Source organism: Pseudoliparis swirei, chromosome 8 (assembly GCF_029220125.1).
Source record: "Pseudoliparis swirei isolate HS2019 ecotype Mariana Trench chromosome 8, NWPU_hadal_v1, whole genome shotgun sequence".
In the NCBI taxonomy this organism is placed as follows: Eukaryota; Metazoa; Chordata; class Actinopteri; order Perciformes; family Liparidae; genus Pseudoliparis; species Pseudoliparis swirei.
This window is the reverse complement of record NC_079395.1, coordinates 10,604,629-10,624,369: the sequence shown is the minus strand read 5'-3', so window position 1 is coordinate 10,624,369 and position 19,741 is coordinate 10,604,629. Positions and strand designations below refer to the sequence as shown.

Genomic DNA, 19,741 nt, shown 5'->3' with positions numbered 1-19,741 from the left:
TATTCATGCACGCTGCAGGCTCTGGAGCTGTAGCACAGGACAATAAAATGTGAGGGAAAGCAAAACTGGGAGATAATGTGCCTATTATCAAGCTCCTTTTAACACTTTTGATGTGCCATGATCACAGAAAGAGGAACATGCTGTGAAAGCAAATCATGAGGATGAATTGTGTGAAGGTAAAGGTGAATGATATCACCACCACCATCATCCTGCTGTCCTCAAAACTTGAATACACTCAGACTGTATATTTCACCCTCATTATGATGCACTTGCTTTTTCACTCGTAAAAAAAAAAAAAAAAAAAAAACGTGAAGAAAAAGCCCTCTGTGTTTCAGCGGACGCTCATTCATCCACCAGCTCACTCCGCGGAGGAGGGAATAACAGCTCACACGCAACATTTAGCGAGACTTTAGATGAATAACGGCAACTTTAAGGATCATAGAGGTCCATTCATTCCGCTCAGGATGGAGAAATCTACCTTTTGCATTCAACCTCTGGAAATATCCCCGACCGCGCGGAGATCCACAGGATGAACTCGTCTCGGTTCTCTCTGTTCGAGGCTCCGCTGCTGCAACTTCTCACCGAGGAGCGGCTGATACGCGGATGCAGGAGCATCGTCTCCCGAAATAAAGTTGAGCGAGAGCAGGAATCAAGTTGGAGTGTCGCTCGAAAGAAAGGACTCATCACGAATTAATGAATGTGTCCGGATCACTGAACCGGAGAGGTTTTATTCGCAGCTCTCACAATATAGAGTTGACTTATTCTCCAGAGCGCGTGACTTGATCTCTATTGCAATATCAGGTACGTGTATTTTCAGTATAATAAAATATTTAATCATTCACTTATAACTCTCAAATACTCGGTTACAAAAGGAAATGTCCAAATTCCACCCTCCAAATCTGCTAGACGCACCACCTTTTCATCCCGAAAATGAAACTGTCTGCCCTCTTCCCAGTCCGGAGAGAATGAGGTGTCGCTGGGTGAAGCATGAGCTGTCAGAGGATCAGTCATAGGCGTCTGTCTCTGCTATGGGTGAGGGCGGCATTCGGCCTCTGGCTCTGCTGTTGCTGGACCTCCGGAGCCGGTGGTGCCGCGTCCGCCGCCGGACAAGACGACGGCGCCCCCGGCTCCCTGGACTGGCTGCTGTCGGATAAAGGGCCCTTCCACCAGGCCCTGGAGTTCACGGAGGCTGCAGAGAGGTACCAGCAGGGCTTCAGCACCAGATACAAGATCTACAGGTGAGACTCATGGAGAGCTCTGTATGTTTGCCCAGTGTGTTTCTTTCAGGAATTTCAGGTTTGGAGTGTTTTCACTGGATCATTCCACCGATGAGCACTTTGACTCTTTGAGCCAGAGAGGAACAAATCAGGAAAAGCAGCTGCTGAGTGTGTTTGGAATAGAAACATGCACACTCTCAGGTTCTCCCTCACAGGTATCACACCTGCAGCTAATTAGCTGCAAGCTGATGAGCACATCTAAAGAACTGTAGCGGTGCAACATGTGCCCTTAGCTCCATGCCTTTAAATATTCACACTAAAAGCTAATCAGCCATGTGAATAGCACCAGACAGTCGTTTCTTTCTTTCTCGGGTTTTGCTTCAAGGTTTGACATTTGATGACAGCAGGAGTTAATCCCCGGACGTGGACATTTACATCCTTTCAGTGACTTCCTGCAGTGTTCCTGAGCTGCGCTTTTCTGCTGCCCACAATATTTTTAGAAATCAATATCCCTATTGTTGCTTTGTTACAACAGTTCGATGGCCAGAATGTTTATAAACGTGTTCACATGCAGATACGATGCACATGAAATGTGAAGGAAAGAAATTAGTTGTATTTTTATACATATATGCTTGTATTTAGGATTTGGTCAAAGGTCTGTTGATATGTTACAGGTAAAGCTAAATAGGGTCTCTATATCTATAGGTTTGCATCTTGCTGAAAAGAAGACCTCCTTGTAAAGTCTGTCCTTGTGTTTATTGGTGCAGTTTTCATTTTACTTAGTATCTATCAATTCCTCAATGTTTTTTCAGAAAAAAACCACTTCACGGTCTGCATGCTGCATGAATCAACTGGTCCCATATCTCCTCTCAGGAATCTTTGGGGCTGTGGTGTTTATCTTTTAGTGACAGCTGCAGGTTTTTTTTCCAATAGACCTGCTGCACAAATGTCCCAATGGCCCCCTGACTTGAGGCTTCTTCTTTTCTAAAACGTTGGTGAAAATCATTGACGAAGGAGCAGACAGCTCTGACTGTCAACAGCTGTCCACCACCTGCTGGCTGCGTCTCACCGCTTGAGGGTCTTTTACACTGAAGCGGTCGATCCTGCAACCCATAAACTGCCTGCTCACATTTCTAACCCAAGGTCTGTTTTAAAGATTAGGGATTAATGATTTAGAATGCAAAACAAGCCCAAATTTTGATTATATCACTGACAGGAGAGTCAAACAGTTTATTGTTCATTGGCCTTTTCTGGACTATACTGTCTTGTAAAGAATACATCGTGGAAACACAAAAAGCATTTATTCTTAGAAATGTGGATAACTTATTTTCCATTCCCTACAGAGTTGCAGATGTTCAGTATTATTGTATTCACTCTTAAAGTCCAGGGGCTAAACTACGATTTTACCCCACTGACCTCTGTAATAACTGAACTAGAGCAGTTGTCAGTCATGCATCAGCATTTAAGCTGTCAATGTGCTCCTCACTGCGGCTTTTACAGTGTTCTCCCTCTAAGGACCGGCTTTCATCACTATTGATTGCTTACAGTACATACAGTTAGCATCCATCTAGATTGCTGAGTACATTCCTCCAGCATCCACCCCTCTGTTTGCCCCTCTGTCTCTGTGCATGCTGATGGAATACCTTTAAGTAGGTAGTAGGCTGGCCTGGAAACGCAACGCCCATCTGTCCACCAGGGACGGACTCTCAGCCTGTCTCCTCGTTACGATGATCGGCTGTAATGACACACTCCACACTGTCCCGGTTCCCCAATTATTTCTCTGACGATCATTTTTCTCGTGGCAGTGATTTGATTGCCTCCCAGAAGGAGAGGGAGGAACACAGAGCAGCAGGCATTACAGTGGGAGAGGTAGACATTAGCTGGTGCTATGGAGGGAGGGAGGAAACGAGAGAGTAGCAGCCGTATCTCCCAGACAGTTTGTGAATAGCTCACGTTCAGCGAGACTCGTGTCCAACGGGCACAAGATAAGAAATGATGGCTGCTGATAATGTGTGACTTTATTTTGGTTTTATGTCTTTCTGTTGCTGTGGGAGTTGTAGCGCTGCATGTCAATAAGTTTTGTTTTATCCGTGCAGGTGTGACAAGCTTGTTCAGACTGCACTGACAGATAAGGATTCCCAACCAACATGGACGTATTGTGGAGTAGCTCAGCTAATCTGAAAAAAGATGAAATTGATGAAAGATAAAATTGAAAGCAGGTCTTTAAAACATTTTGGGGAATGTGCTCATTAGCTGTCTAGTTAGATGAGTGTGTTCAATATTCAGCTTCAACTAGTTAACTTAACCAGAACGTCTAAAGCTCACTAATGTACACGTTGGATGTTATTTCTTGCATCCATAAAAAGAAAAGCGTAAATGCTAAGCTAACAAGCTAATCGGCTGCTAGCAGTAGCTTTATATTTATCGTACAGACATGAGTGTCTGTGTGGTATAAATCTACTCATTTAACTCTGCAAGAAAGCTAATAAATATTTTTCAGGGAATTCTTATGAAAATCAACAACTGATTATAAGCTCAACACAATCGTTTAATTTCCCAACATTGTTGTTTCAAAACATCTCTAATTAGTTGAATACTGCATCCTGGTAGAAAAGTATTGTTCTCATCCTAAAGAAGAATGTAAAACCCCTCCAGGTAGCTACAAAAACCCAACTTTTCTGAAAGAATAACAGGGACATGACCTCAGTGTTATATATATATATATATATATATATATATATATATATATGGCTACGATTAAGAGTACAAAACTAGTTGGCAAATGGAAAGGTAGAAGAGATAAATGATTGAAATGTTGAGCGTCGGCTCCGAGTGGTAGTAGTATGAAGGCAAACTTGTCTGAACCCACTGATATACAAAAAAACGTCAAAACAACAACAATCAATTTTAATCGTAGGGTGAATAGCATTCCATTCAAATTGCACCTATAAACTATATGTGATTGCCAGGGGAAAACTGCAATTAAAAATACTGAAACCACAAAATAAAATACATGCTAGTAGTTAAAAGAGGTTTTCTTATACATTAGACAGAGGGATAGTATGAGAGCTCCCAAGAGGATACATCACAGTGTCATCATGTGATAATGAAGAATTGGTCAGTACTGTACAGTACTATCTATCGTCTCTGAAGTATGTAAAACAAATTCACCTTAGCCTTTCCTTTCTACACAGCTTGTTAAACAGATGTCTGGGCCTTACACTCCTCTAAAGGCCCAAAACAAAGTGAGCAAATGTCTCTGTGCATTTGTGTGTGTGGTTTTGTCTCCAGGGAGTTTGGTCGATGGAAGGTCAACAGCCTGGCGGTGGAGAAGAGGGATGGTTTAGGTGGCAGCGGGGGCCTGGCTCTGCCCCTTGACCCTGACTTCACGCACACCATCCGCCTGCTGGGGAGGCGGCCGACCCTCCAGACGATTACACAGAGTCTAATCAAGAAATATGGCACCCACCTCCTCCTCTCTGCGACTCTGGGAGGTACAGTGGAGTACGCAGAGCTTCAAAGCAAACCGGATTCACACAGCTTCCAATGTCATTGTGTTTTCTCAGCACACAGGGAACACATTAACATCTGTTGCTTTCTAAACAACAAAGCATATGGATTTGTGGCTCACAAAAAAATGAAATCGCTACGGTTTAGTGTACAATAAATCATTTGGAGAAGGCAGTGAAAGGCAGATTTTCTATTTTTGTTATATAATATAATAGGATATTCTCCAATATGCAGCTTAAACACTGTTGTACAATATTAATTTAATTAAATTGGCTTATCTTTTCTTTCTCGAACACATTGTGATAAATAAGTTATACTTTATCAACAGAAGGTTGAGTTTGAAAGGTTTCTGCTGTAAAAAATGAACAAAGCACATATTTGAAAGAGCTTTCCAAATGCAGATTTAGTTGAAAACAGCTACTGGCGATGAACATGGAAAACTAGGATTATTTTGATCTTCGGTGCACTTTTATGTTTTCCCATTAATACAGTGGCCTCAGAACAGTAAACACACAGCTTCTCAGTATCTCAGAACTTAAACAAAACAATTCTTTATAGTTTAAACATTTCATACCAGAATTAAAAAATCTCAGGCAGCAATTCATCCTAAAAAAGACAAAGATATAATCGCCTCCACTGAGAGTCGACTGAGCAGATCACAGGAATGTTTAATAACAGAGGGAAACTTCACCTGGAACAACTATACTGACGTAGCTGAGGTTGAATGCACAACTTGATCCAATTGAAGGAGACGTCTACTGCAAGCAAAACAGTCCATTTGTGTTTTGGGGGGTTTGGTATTTAACTTGGACATCGGAGACCGCTCCTCCTGTCAGATCTACACTGATAAACAATGTCATTCTGCTGACGGAGGCAGTGGATCAGAATGGCTTTTCGTGTGAATATCTTTGGATCTGTTGCTGTTTGATATGGTTTAGGCTCCAAAATATTTTGCTGTAGAAAAAGTCAAAGTCAACATTGTTTAACTCCTATGACCATGATTTTTCCATGCATGCAATTTTGACTTCAATGTTTATTATTGTGGGATTATTTGGATTCGTAAAATCGTTACGGTTCTTCCCTGGAAGACGTTTTTCTGATATAATTGTTTTATTTTTATATATATACAGAAATCGTTGGCTGATTGACAGCTAATTTTTTTATTTTATGATTATTTGACCGGAACGCATCTGTAAGTGGGCATTGCCATTTATTTATCTAATGCACCTCCTATGGAGTGATGCTCTGTAAGTGTGGCGAGGGACCGGTTTGGGAGGAGGGGCAATAATACTTGGATCGACAAAATGGTCTTGAAATTCTGTTAGAGTTAAGAGAGGATTTACCTCTGTTTAGGTTTGGGAAAAAGCACCCAGAGCGGACACACACATTCAAACTGAACTCAACATTATGTTGACTGAGTGCAGAGACATCGGCGATATTTTCCTGGTAACGCAGACAACATAATTGGGCGTATTAATGTTAGCTATATAGGTCACAGTCAGTGTGGGCACATTGTGCTATTGCTTTTACCTGCAATGAAATATAATAACTCACAGCTGAATGTAGCAATTTCAATGAATTTCTCCGGGGCACACACACTGAAAGTTATATCGAGAAATGTGGTGAAATCAACACTTGCAATAGAAGCACGGTAGATGAAGCGGTTTGAGTAAAAAATGTCAGCAACAACATCATTTATCACAAAAGTCCTGGGGCCAGATGCATCACACTCTAACAGTGTGTACTCACACAGACACAAATGTGAATAAGCCTTCTTTTCATCTGATTTACAAACCCAGATTTCTTTTTTTACTGATGTCAATCATTGTGGAATTGTAGCATATACGCCTCTTTTCCAGTCCCACAGTTAGCCATAACTGGATGTGGAAAAGCTCTAAAAACTTCTATTTGTCTATCGATAGCGCCGCTCCACCACTCATTAGACCTGTGATTGAGAAGGATGGCAAAGAAGCAGTGCAGTTCACCAATGGTGACGCATCAGTAAAGTTCTCCCAACAGCAGCTGCCATTACTCACATTCATTACGCACAGCTATCTATTTTTTGTGCCCATCCAAGTTCAACACATGGACCTGTAAACCACCTCAATCAATTGAAACAGACTTTTCAAAGTGCTTAACAATTCAGGATAACATTGAAAGATCATTATCAGTGAAATAATGATTCAGATATAAATAGAAACAATGAAAACATTCATCAATAACATATTCAGTGAAACAACCTAAATAATTCTCACCTTGTAATTCACATCCACTTTAAAATGAATCTATCTCTGTTTAAAACTGTCTTTTGTGTGTTTGTACATATTGTTTTTATACATTTGGTCCCCACAATAGTTTATCTAAAAATAATGTTGATGTGAACAGATGTATTGGGTCTGTTGAGTAATTTTGTTTCTTACTGGCTGCTAGTTATATGCATGTAGAAATTGTGATTGTTAGAGATTTTAAAGTATTGAATGAACTTGTCTCCCTGAGAAGACCTGATATCTGCTGTATTTGTTATGTCATTTTTTAAACTGTAATTAAGATAATTAGAACAATTAGTGTGTGTTGATTAATGATCTTGGATTAGCTCTCTGTTCCTGAGGAGTTTAATAGCTGCAGAGACCTTGTCTGTATATTTTCCTCCAATCATCCAAACTATCAGTTCCACCACAGCACTTAATCACTGCTGCGCTTCTCTGTCGCATCAGAAAAGATGCTAATGAAAGGTGATTAGCGCTGCTCTGTCAGAGCTAACGAAGCTTTCCTTCCCTCTGCCCCACGATTACCAGGGGAGGAGTCTTTGACAATATTTGTGGACAAAAGGAAGCTCAGCCAAGAGTCTTCGCCTGTGGGCGCCGATGGCAGCAACAGGAACTCAAACACTACGGGGACCCTGGAGGCCCTCCACCAGCTGGCTGCCTCCTACTTCACCGACCGAGAGAGCACCCTGCGCAGGCTGCACCACCTCCAGATTGCATCAACTGCCATTCGGGTATGTGGAAGTCAAGTAACACTCTAAAATGATCTTTGTAGATAAAGCACTGTGCAGGCAATCACTGCCTAAAAGGCAGCTGTGTAGTTTCCCTGGCATCGAGGCGGACTGCCTTGGTTTTGGGTTCAGTTACTAAACATGTTTAAATGACTCATTCAGTCGTCAGGGGGAGCAAGATTATCCCAGTCTTGAACAATAAATAAATGCATACACAGATCACTAGACACAAATGGACCCACTATGAGTCAACATAGCGTGCACCGGCGAAATACTGGGCTGTTGTAAGAATGTACAAAACATTACCTGCTACAATCTGACTTGTTGCTGAACTTTGTGGTTTTGACTTCTTGTCTTGCTGAATTGATGTAGAAGTGTCCTTCAGGGTGTGTCGGCACTAAGTGACGTCACTGCTGGGTGTGGTTACAGGTAGGACAGATGCAATTTCAACAGGAGAGGGAAACACAATTTGTCAGTGTGGCGATAGCTTACTCTTTAAAGTATCAAATGAACTCATTATGCAGACTGATCCCCTGACAATCTTATATTATTATCTCCATCTGGGGTCAGCGTGCCCACGCCTAATCTCACATACTACTGCAGCGGAATGCATAATAGCGTGTGTGGTCAGTGGAGGCTGCATGCTCAGGCACCCCTCTTGCAATCACTCACACTTTCTCAAAATACCTTTTACTGCCTGTCCTATACTGCCATTTACTGACTGCTGACAACTCACTCACTACTCCTAACCACCCCTGGTCGGTAGGGGCCACTAATGATATCACATCTGTGTCCATCTGCGACGCCCATAGACACAGTGGGGGGGTATGGCCAGACTGCTCTGAGGATTTACCTTTGGCTTTGGCTTTACACGACTCTATTGAATCTGTATGGTGGATGCATTCACCTGGTAATTGGTTAAGGTGGAGCGCATATAAAAAACTGGTTATTATTGTTGATAGTATCATATTTTACAAACAGATCATATGTGAAATCTTATGATAAAAAGTAACTCGTAACTTTATCTTTAAAATGAAATTTAAATTTAAAAAATGTATGTGTTGAAAGTGGTTAATTGTATATTCTTCCAATGTATGTTTTTAAATATGTTTCTCTATTTAAAGTTTCATGAGTTTCTTAAAATGCACGACCTAAATAAAAGGTATTTGTATCATTATTATTATTAAAACAAATGTAATCAAGCTAACATTCAACTATTTTCTCAGATAGAGTAAAGAAGATAGAGTAGTCAAACTAAAAATATCTAAGTTAAATACAAGTACTTCAAAAATGTTCTTTGTTCAGTATTTCTCAACTTTCCGCCACTAACTGAGATTCAGTCACAAAATGTATGTAGAGCAGTTTAAGTTCATGACACTTCCAGATAACGTGCATCAACAAACTTTAATTCCCTCCCAGGGAACTTACTTCAAAAAAATTTTTAATCAGGTGGGATTAAGAACACATGCTTATTTACAGAATTGCCCTGGCTCCAGCAAATGCACCTGTTGTAGCTGCAGGGGTGCAGCACATCTGTTTCTCTCTTCGGCGGGCAGTTTATCGTCACATGCATGTGTGCCGAAGGAACGAGGTTGATTTAATTTGCATCAGACTCTGATGAATGAATCGTTTTAACTTTCTGTTGAAAGATGGTAAACGTATCTTTGCTAATGACCCATTAAATTGACTGTTTTAAGGCAGAGGAAAACAATATCTAAAATACAGTACATGGTCTCACAGCCTCCCCAGTATGAAGCTTTGAAGAGGAAAGACTGGCAGCAGCGCTGCCTCGTACTATAAAACACCAATCATCCATTTTATCATCTGAAGTGGCCATTAGAGTGTACGCATTAATCAGCCTGAGGGGCAAACATAGAGGCTAAAGTGAGTAGCCACTGATGAAGACAAGCTGCCCCCCAACTGAGAACATGTTACCACAGTTATGCATCAGCTTGATGGATTAGAAATATCATTCCATTAATTTCCAGCCAGGCTTACTTCCATTCATTTGCAGTGTGTGTGGAGTTCAGGCAGATTGAAGATCAGTTCCAGAGAACGAGAGAGGGAGATGAATAACACATTTTATGACGCCCGTTAAGCGGCACCTGCGATGCATGGTCATTCATTCCAATGACACGGTATTGAGGGTTTAGGGAGACATAGGAAAGATCCTGAGCATAAACGTATGCTAATACACACTCAATTATGTGTTTTTGTGTTTCAGGGTGTCAGAATTTAGAATTTCAATATTAATTACTGTGGGAAATAAGCAGAGAGGTGAATCAGTTTAAAGTTTAGTTTTTAGTCAGAGGAAAGTTGATTTCTTTTCTCGAATCAGAGCAAATAATTCTGTCTTCGAAAGCTTTATAATTGAAGACCTTTTCAATATGATTATTGTGGGCGGCTGTGGTTAGCAGGTGCATTGTTTGAAGGTCTGTCTTACAATCAGAGGATCGACGGTTCGATCCCCGCTCCTGGCCCTAGTCGATGTGTCCGTCAGCAAGATGCTTAACCCTGAATTGCTCCCGTACCCGTGTCTACGGTGTATGAATGTAAGTTGCTTTGGATAAAAGCGTCAGCTCAATAAAATGTAAAACATACAAAATGTACACAAGCCTTTCATATTAGGGTCAATGTTAGAATGTCCTCTCGTCTCTCTTGTTGTGGAAACGGTCTGAGCAATTCACCGTGAAGTATGCCAGTCTTGGTTTTCGCCGTTCTTTTAGCCTTCTTTATTTGAAGCAACACAAATTAGACGAGTCAATAATTACAGGTCATTTCAAAGTGACGAATGACTGAGCCCGCTGACTGAACAAAGAAGATCGGGGGAGTGAAATTAATATATGAATGAAGATTCACATTCTCTAAAATGTCTTGCAGGTGACAGAAACCAGAACAGGTCCGCTTGGATGCAGCAACTACGACAATCTGGACACAGTCAGCTCCGTGCTGGTTCACAGTCCAGAGAACAAGGTTCAACTACAAGGTAAAATCTGTTTTAAATTCATTACTGAAATGTGTTGATAATAACTTTTGTAGCCATGACACCTTTGACTTTTGTTGGCCAAAAAAAGGGTCGACGTGGGTGGATGTGAACAAAGCGTGTAAACATTGATTTCTTTTAGCAGTCAGATCTATGAATCGTTTTTTAAAGCATAATTTGAAAAAGTTCTTAAAAGGCAAACGATTCATTTTGCCAATAGCGACATTATATATTTGTGTGTATATATATATATATATATGATGTTTCATGCGACTGTTTTCTGATCCTTCATCGATACGATCAAGGTTTGGTTTAGATTCAGAGACGTCTCAGTAAAGGAAGGAAGTCAGGACTCTGCTGTGTCCAAGGCTCAAGGCACACACCTTTTATTTAACCGAAGGTCACCGTTGTTTTCTTTTCACATTTCTGTATCCGTCATATGTCACAGTTTTAAAAAGGCTCTGACAACCGATGCCAAAGATCAGAAAGCACTCGCGTCACTTTAGAAAGCAAGTTAGTTTGGAGAACTTGTGCACTCTTAGTATGCTGCAGCATCTTTTATATATTTATTCTAACTGTTGCTTTAAAGGATGCATTTGGCATTATTCTGTATTTGTTGTCAAACCGGCCAAACCAACAATGTGATATTCTTTTACTCAATTCAATCCAATTTACGTTCAGCTCCAAGCCCATTGTTTACCGCTTAAGACATATCGATATATATAAAAGCGGTTAGTTTGTTTCTTCTATTTTTTTTTTTTACAAAATGCAAATACATTTCTAAAGCAGCTGGGCACTGTGTTGTTTACTAACGGTAGTCAAGCAGGAGATTATTTTATGCCGTACATTATTACATATTTAGTGCATTAGTGAGTATTTAAGGCAGCACGACAGAAGTGTGTGTGGGATTGAGTCAAAATAAACTTCAGTGAGTTTGTGTGTTTTTATTGTAATTACACTACATTTTACTGTGTGTGGCTGTTATGTGTTAAATAGCTTGAATAGTTAAGTGCACTTCAACCTGTTTATTAAGATAAGTAAATTATATAACTGCACTGAAATGAAGCACATCAATGATATTGTTCATATTTACATTTCTTACGAAATTATTTCAAAAATCTGGGCGGCCTTATACTCAGACCTCAGGTTACAGATCTGTGAGGTGCATCCGGCTTTGGCTGCACAGACAATGCTTGTTCGTAGAATCAATTCAGATTGAGTTTTGTTCTTTTTATGGACTTTACTGATGATAATGACGATATAGACCTATTCGTGCTAACAGATCAAGTTATAGCTCTTGTGACGAATCTTTTGAAAAATGCCCACTTATTTTAAACTGTGTTGCAAGAAAGAGTTTTATGCCGGTTTTAGTGACACTCCATCATCTCCCCGTGCCTTTTAGAACAGATGTAAACGTTATTCCACTTGTTTTTAAAGCTTTTAATGGGTTTGGAAAGGCCAACAATCCAGACTCTGTTGAATCATAATTTTTTACAAGCTCTCATATCCTCTACTGTTGGGTTTTTAAAGACATACAACTATACGCACAAGAAAATAGGCATCGCAGCCTATTTTAATACTGTGCTCTTAATCAACAGCGAGAAGAGATGCAGGCTCAGCGACCTTCATTAAAAGAAACCTATTTATTTTCTTTGGCTTCCAATTAATGTAATTCGTATTATTTCCGTCACAGTCATTGTTTATACAAATTATTATAACTATCTTACTAATTCTCCCATTTTAATTATTTTGAAGAATTCAAACGGTGCTTAATATTTTTACATCTGTGTATTAATGTCTTATTTCAATGTCTATCTGCCCTTGTTTAAATGTGTTATTTTTTTATTTTTTTTAAGGGGGAATAATGATTATCCCTCGTAAGAAAAAATATTTGTTGTTAATAGTAATTGTATTTGAAACAACCTTCCATAGGGCTGCAGGTCATCCTACCGGGCTACTTGCAGAGCCGCTTCATCGAGGCGGCTCTCAACTATGTCGGCTGTAAATCCGAGGGCCAGTTTGTCTGCCACAGCAGCGACTGCTGGTGTGAGTGCAGCGTGGACTTCCCTCTGTGTAACTGTCCTCTCTCTGACCTGGAGACTCTGGAAGGCAACCTGCTGCGTATCAGAGACACCAGGAGAATGACAAACCAGGAGTTTGAGGAATCCGGTGAGTCAGGGAATTTAATTCACTACAACCCACCAAAAAGGGACCTGAAAATGTCAGCTTGAATTGTGCTTTCAAAAAACTCACAGGTGGAACATGGGCTCTCCAAATGCTGCACTTTTGGGATGCCGCTTATTTTTCACCACGAAAACACAAGTCTTGTTCTAAAAGCATTCGGGGCTGTCAAACACTGCCAGCTGCCATACGCTAAATCAAGAGGCCTGTCACTCCTCGTGTCAAATCAAATGATGCTTCTGGTTCTCTCGAGGTGCTCAGGGCTGCAGTGTAAAAATACGCTGAACTTTTGAAAAGTCTGGTATCAAAGTGCTGTGAAGAATCACATCAAAAGTGGAATGACATTTAAGGATTGTTTGCTTGATGAGAAGTTTAACACCTCTCATACCTACTGTCAATATCAAGGACATGATATCTTCTTTGTTTAATGTCTGTACAAATACAAATAATTCAGCAGATGACTTCAAATAAACCCACTTGAAGTTGTGTAACCACTTGAAGTGGGTATATATAGCATGTTAATTAGTGAACTTTAGAGGTGCGGAACAACTAGTGCTAAACAACTAGTGTCTGTGACTTCATATATTAACGGTGTGATAAGCGTGGTATTATTCGTAAAAACTAACAGTTTACATTTTTTGATAAATCTTGCTGAGAGTTAATCATTTAAAGCTCTCATGTTGAAAAAAGACAAATCCAAATAAAAAGGTAAACTAATATTTTTAAAAATCATAATAAAATCATAATGCCAAATAAATTAACCTCTTCCTCTAATTAGCACCACTGAGCTTGTCGTCATGGTGGGAGAACGTGACCCCGGTGGAGCTCTGTGATTGATTGTGTGACATTGATTGAAAGGCCCTGATCAGAGCACACTGGCTGTGTTTCTTCATTCACGGCTCCTGCAGTAATTCCCCTCAGCTCTGCACATGAAAAAGTGTCTCCACACATAAATGGACCAACTGTTACACAAAGCCTGAAGGCAATCAAATACCGACTGAAAATGTTTTATTATCGCACTAATTTCTAGACAGTGCTATAATTACCATAATTACCACAACCGTATACCAGAACATTAGGAGCAAGTAGTAATTAACTCTAAGAGAGTGGTACAAATCAGGAGTGATCATATTATTAGTAGTATTAGTATTAGTATTATTAGTATTATTAGATAGCCTACTATTATTGCTGTTTGAAGACAGAGGTGTCAGAGATGAAAATGTTTTCTCTTGGATCAAAAAATGTCAAAGAACTTCTCAGACTCATGTTTGTGTTATGTTTGACACCATGTGTAATTTAAGTTACGTTGGCAACGCGCCTTCCTTTCACATTGTTGAAGGCAAAAGTCGCAATTAGCTCTCAGTGTCCATCATTTCTAATTATAGGTGTACAGCGCTCTATGCTGGCAATTGGTGGTGATCATGTATCCTTTCACAGAAACAAAATATGAAAGGAGTTTGTCGTCTGACATGCTCATGGAAACAGCCTCCAAAGAGAACCAAAATAACAAAACATGCTTTCTTGGCATGCTGCAGCTGTTATTCCTCCTCTTGAGCTGTTTGCTTTTCTGGGACAAACAATGAGAAGTAGACATTTTTAGTTTTTTAAGGCATATTGTTACGCTGCGGCTCGTAGCCACAGGCAGAGTTGATTTATTCATGTTCTTTTTTCCTACCAGAGGAGTTCCAAAGCTTTGTTGAGAAACTGCCAACCCATTACGCTGTAAACACATCTGTCGTGGAACACATGTGGAGGACGGATGCCAGCCTGCTCCAGCGCTACAGGCAGCTGGAGACCAGTGGCAACCAGCTTCTCGCTAAAGCTCGCCGCACCGTTAACAAGCTCTTCAGCCTCAGCAAGAGGTGCCGAAAACAGCCCAAAATAGTCCTGCAGAGGACGAGGTAAGGAGGCAAGACGAGAACAAGAGAGGGGACTATTTATACCGCCGCCTGTTAACCCAAGGTGCTCCCCAAAACTTATAATTATGAAAATGATTTATGCGCTAGGCGCTAGGAGAAGGCAGCCGAGCAGGACGGTACTTATTAGAAGGCACTTGAGGAAAACAGTTGTGGAGTGAGGTGAAAAGGGCTGACAGGAGCAACGTTGCTCCGGTGTTCCACAAGGGGAGAGACACACAGCATCATGTTGGGCAACAACAGACACTTTCCCCTGTCTGCAGGTTCAAACTGCATTACAATCAATACAGCATCTTAAAATGTCTCATGTAATAATCCATTTGTTTTAACGGAATCACGTCCAAGAATATGAGCTGCTGTGGCCAGAAATACAACGGTACTTATATTTATCACTTGTTTTTAGCTGCTGTCCAATCTGGATAATCCATTTCTGCAGCCCACTATGGTCATAACTTCACTCAGATGTATTCCTCTCTCATGAACACTCTATGTCTACAGCTATTTCTGGAAGGGAAATTAACTAAATGACACAATCCTCCAGCTCACTACTCAAATGCAGCACTGCCTCCTCAGTCTACAGTCCAATGAAACATTTTCCTCAAAACCCTTTTGCTTGAAAAAGAAAATACAACAATGGTTTAGGCTCACTGGGTAATGTTGTGTGTGTCCCTTTAAAACAGAATATGTGTGTTATATGTTTTAGCTTTTTCCCATTGTAATTGTATCTTAATAACATTAAACATTGGGCTGTATCTGCAGTAAATGTAGTATAAACTTGGAACTAAAAAGTCACAAGACAATAAGAGTATGTATTTATGCTTATGTGCATCTTTTTGTTGTGCCATCTGCACCACAGCAGGGGAATTCAATGCATAATAATATTAATGATTATCTGTTTCTGCAACTCCATAGTCGTAGTTTGGCTAAAATATTTTTTGCTGCACATTAAAATAACATTTCCTTGCAAAAAAACATTAAAAAAAGATCCAAAGTAACAAAAGTGAATGAGATGCTCTGTGTTTACCCAACTGTGGTCTCTTCTTCAGGCCTCGACACTTCTGGTTGAGCTACGCCCTCTCCATTTTATACTGCAGTGAGAACAACCAGGTTGGTGTTTATAGTGACGAGAACCGCAGCTGCTCCTGCCCCTACAACCGCCCGGCGTGCCAGGGCCTCATTCCCTGCTCTGTGGGCGACGGCGCCCGCTGCGTCTCCTGTTCCACGGAGAACAAGACACGATGCTCCAGCTGTAACCTTGGCTTTACCCTCAGCCAGGGAGCCTGCAGGCCCGCCGTGCCCGACCCGACCGACCCCTACCTGGGCTTGGAGAGTGACAGGGACCTGCAGGATCTGGAGCTGCGCTACCTGCTCCAGCGGCGCGACCCCCGCATCGCTCTGCATGGTGTGTTTGTGAGCAATGACGTGCGCGTTAACACTTGGTTTGACCCGTCCTGGAGGAAAAGGATGCTGCTCACCCTCAAGAGCAACCGGGTGAAATCCACTCGTGTTCATATGCTTCTTGGACTTTCCCTCCAGTTTTGCCTCACCAGAAACAGCACTCTGGAGCCGGCGTTATCTCTGTTCGTGAATCCCTTTGGGGGCAGCCATTCAGAGAGCTGGACCATGCCTATAGGTCAGCACGGATACTCTGACTGGGAGCGAACCAAGCTGGATATCCCTTTGGACTGCTATAATTGGACTTTAACTCTCGGAAACAGATGGAAGAGCTTTTTTGAGACGGTTCATTTCTACCTGAGGAGTCGTATAAGGGACCCTGTGGGAGTGACAGGAGGCAACAAGAACATGACGGTGTACTATGAGCCTCTGGAAGCAACTGAGCCATCAAACAACATCGGCTACATGAAGGTGAACAGCATACAGCTGTTTGGATACAGCGTGCATTTTGACCCCGAGGCTATCCAGGACCTGATTCTGCAGATCGACTACCCGTACACTCAGGGATCACAGGACTCAGCCCTGCTGCAGCTGGTGGAGCTGCGCTACAGGGTCAACCGCCTATCTCCTCCGGGGGCCCCACATATGGATCTGTTCGCCTGTCTGCTGCGCCACAGACTCAAACTGTCCAGTGCAGACGTGACCAGGATACTCACTGCCCTGCAAGCTTTCAGCGCCCGACAAGCAAACGACGAGGAGTACGAAGCAAACAAACTGTGTAGTTAGTCAATGGCCATTATTTGATGTTTTGTACAATTTCCTTTGTCAGCTGTCAAATGTGTGATATGTTGTTCAAGGATGTGTTGTACATACACTTATGTGCAATTAAATGTGATGTTTTTATAATTTCAGTTCAGTTTTATGGATTAAAGTTCCCTGAAAGGTTTTCAAAAATAATAGGACAAATTTGTGAATTAATAAGCAACAATTAGGGACTTCAAGTTCGGGAAAGGAAACACTCATAGGCACCATGTATTAATAGTTCAACATGTGATAATCTGCTATGTGAGACAGTGTGGGTGTGATCAAATCAGTGCCAACAACCGGACAACTGCCATCATATTTGTAATAAACCCTGATCATGATCGATGCTTTGAAATGCGTGAACACTTTTCCAAACCATTGAGATGGATAACATGACATAACCGAAACTGTTGCAGAAAATATTGTGTTCAATATTTTTAACTGACTGACATTTGAAATTTTGTATTACTTAAACATGAAGCTAGAACACCTCAAGATATCCTTTTCCCCTTTCTAGTTATCTCACTGGAGAGTTGTTGTGTTGTTTTTGGCCATCTGGAGCCTCAGAACACAAGATCTCCATTCTCCATTGAGGGAATAGCCTCAGCACAGATTACTAAGTGTATCGTGAGAGAAGGGAGGGTCGGAGCAGCCTGCCTCTGTTCCTCCGGCATTCCCGTCCGCCATTCACACTTAATGTGATAGATGAGCTGGAGCGCCTCAGAGAAATGCCCAGCATCAAACACCAGTACGCTGTGGTATCAGTGACTGGAAAGCAGTCTTGCCCAGCACCGGAGCGAGTCGGACACTCAAAGGAGGGACTCCGACCAAAGGAGAAATCAGCTTTAATCCCCCAAGAGGCGTCGCCAGCGGAGCCTCAGGCTTGCAGCATTGTGTAGATTTGATTAGATGAGCATCAAAAGAGCGTGTAGCAAAGACGTAGCTTCATCAGGATTCACCCGACATGTGTCTCCTGAGATTAAAGCCAGACACAATGTTCTTTGATGCTATTGTTCAAATTGAATGTGAAGAGGTTTTTGAGGCAGTTTTGACTTTGAGATGAGGTGCCGAGCACACGACTAACACCAGCCTGTAGTGTCATGCAGATGAATGGACAGTATGATGCATTATGCTGCAGCGCTGGAGTAAAACATCTGTTTCATTAGTTTATGAGGCAGTGAGTGGATTGGCAAAGTAAGACATCACTTTCATGACAAGCATCTTCAATGGGCTGCCTTTGAGCTTAAACATTGATTTTAGAATTTCATTGACCACTTTTAAGACCCAGCAGGATTTTCTCCAGACTAACTCAAGTCTTTGAATTAGCTATCAGATATCATAAAAGCATATTGGCAAGTTATCATGTTAGACTCAACATATAAAATTCCTCTTTACATCCCTTTTGCCTTTTCCTTTTTTTTTTCATGGCCTCATTGTAGAAGTTAAATTATTTTCTAGCAGTTTATGCACTGGAAGTAGTTGCTGTCGTAATATTTAACAAGCCAAACGCTACCAACATGTACTATGTGTTTTAATTGGCTGCAGGGGAAAGGTTGTGTGTGGGAAAGATATTGAATCACGATCACCTCCCAGTAAAGGTTTAATTGCGCAGGTTTAACAGTTAACATCTGGTGTCATTTTAACATCGTTTAACAAGTAAATATTCTGCATCTCAGTTTGAAAATGTGATATTTGGAAGCAGTCCAGCGTTTCTCTGGGGTGAGACACGAGGAGGAGAAAATGTATACCACTCCCATTTCTGTAGGCTAAGTAAGAAGCTACAGCTAGGAGGCCATTAGCTCTGTGTAGAGCAAAGACAAAACTAACGTGTCAAATGAGCCGTTCAGTTTTTATCAATAGAATGTAACATGTTGAATAGATATCTTTGCAGTTGCTCGTCGGTAGCTTGTGTTACATTTGGACAGTCTGTTTCCAGTCTTTATGTCTCAGCAAGCTAACAGGTTGCTAGCATTAGCTTTAATTTAGGCAAACAGATCAAAAAGGCATCAGTCTTCTTATCTATTGCTCTAGTATTACTTTCAATCTCATATTTGTCTTTTATGGCATACATGTGTAAAATGGATGGGGTTTTGATTTGCTCACAATGCTTAATATGAATATATTTATATTCTCCATATTTATAGAGTGCTTCCCTTTGTTACCTTTCCCGCCAAGGCCTGTTGCATAACAGTTGTATTTCACCACGCTCTTTGAAAATATATGTCACAAATGGACTGCATGTAGTTTTGAAAAGATCCTCTTTGTGAAGTCAGGAAATTATTAATATGGAAACAATCCCGGGGAACTATTTCCAAAAGGAGGAGTGAAAAAACTAACGAGAGTTGATTTTTAAACAACGGACACAATGTGAATTTGCTGAAGCAACTGGCAAAAACAGAGACACTAATGAGAACGTCCCTAGGTTAAATTACTAAAAGATTTGACTGGAACAATACGGGTCTTGCTCTGTTTATTTTCTCAGTAATAGCTGTGTAATGGCCTGCTTCTGGTGTTTACCAGGAGCCTATACTGTTGTGCTCATGCAGGAGCCGACTGGATCCCTCCACTGCACAGCCTGGATGATGCAACAGTGATTTAGTTCATCACACTGTTTTGATTGGATTTAGCTGACAGTTGCTTTGCTTACCCTGAGGTAAATCTCTGTATTTGATACTTTAGAATATTTGTGATGTGCTTGACCTCAATGCTTTTGAGGCACTTACATGCAGATTCAGTGAAG

At 41.1% G+C, this 19,741-nt stretch overlaps 1 protein-coding gene across 5 annotated transcripts; it reads left to right on the top strand.

Moving 5' to 3' along the window:
* Positions 1-390: 390 nt before the first annotated feature.
* On the top strand, positions 391-17,342 carry LOC130198370 (BMP/retinoic acid-inducible neural-specific protein 3-like). 5 transcript variants are annotated; one of them, XM_056421520.1, is made up of 8 exons: positions 391-801; positions 956-1,238; positions 4,509-4,711; positions 7,523-7,725; positions 10,603-10,708; positions 12,638-12,874; positions 14,565-14,787; positions 15,849-17,342. In XM_056421520.1, the coding sequence occupies exons 2-8, from the start codon at positions 988-990 to the stop codon at positions 16,981-16,983; spliced, it is 2,358 nt and encodes a 785-aa protein (XP_056277495.1). In that variant the 5' UTR covers positions 391-801; positions 956-987; the 3' UTR covers positions 16,984-17,342. The 5 variants fall into 5 exon arrangements, with proteins under 5 accessions (XP_056277495.1, XP_056277496.1, XP_056277498.1 ...); XM_056421521.1 differs by having other exon boundaries at positions 907-1,238; XM_056421523.1 differs by lacking the exon at positions 391-801 and adding an exon at positions 2,151-2,360 and having other exon boundaries at positions 1,154-1,238; positions 3,314-4,711.
* The last annotated feature ends 2,399 nt before the right edge of the window (positions 17,343-19,741 follow it).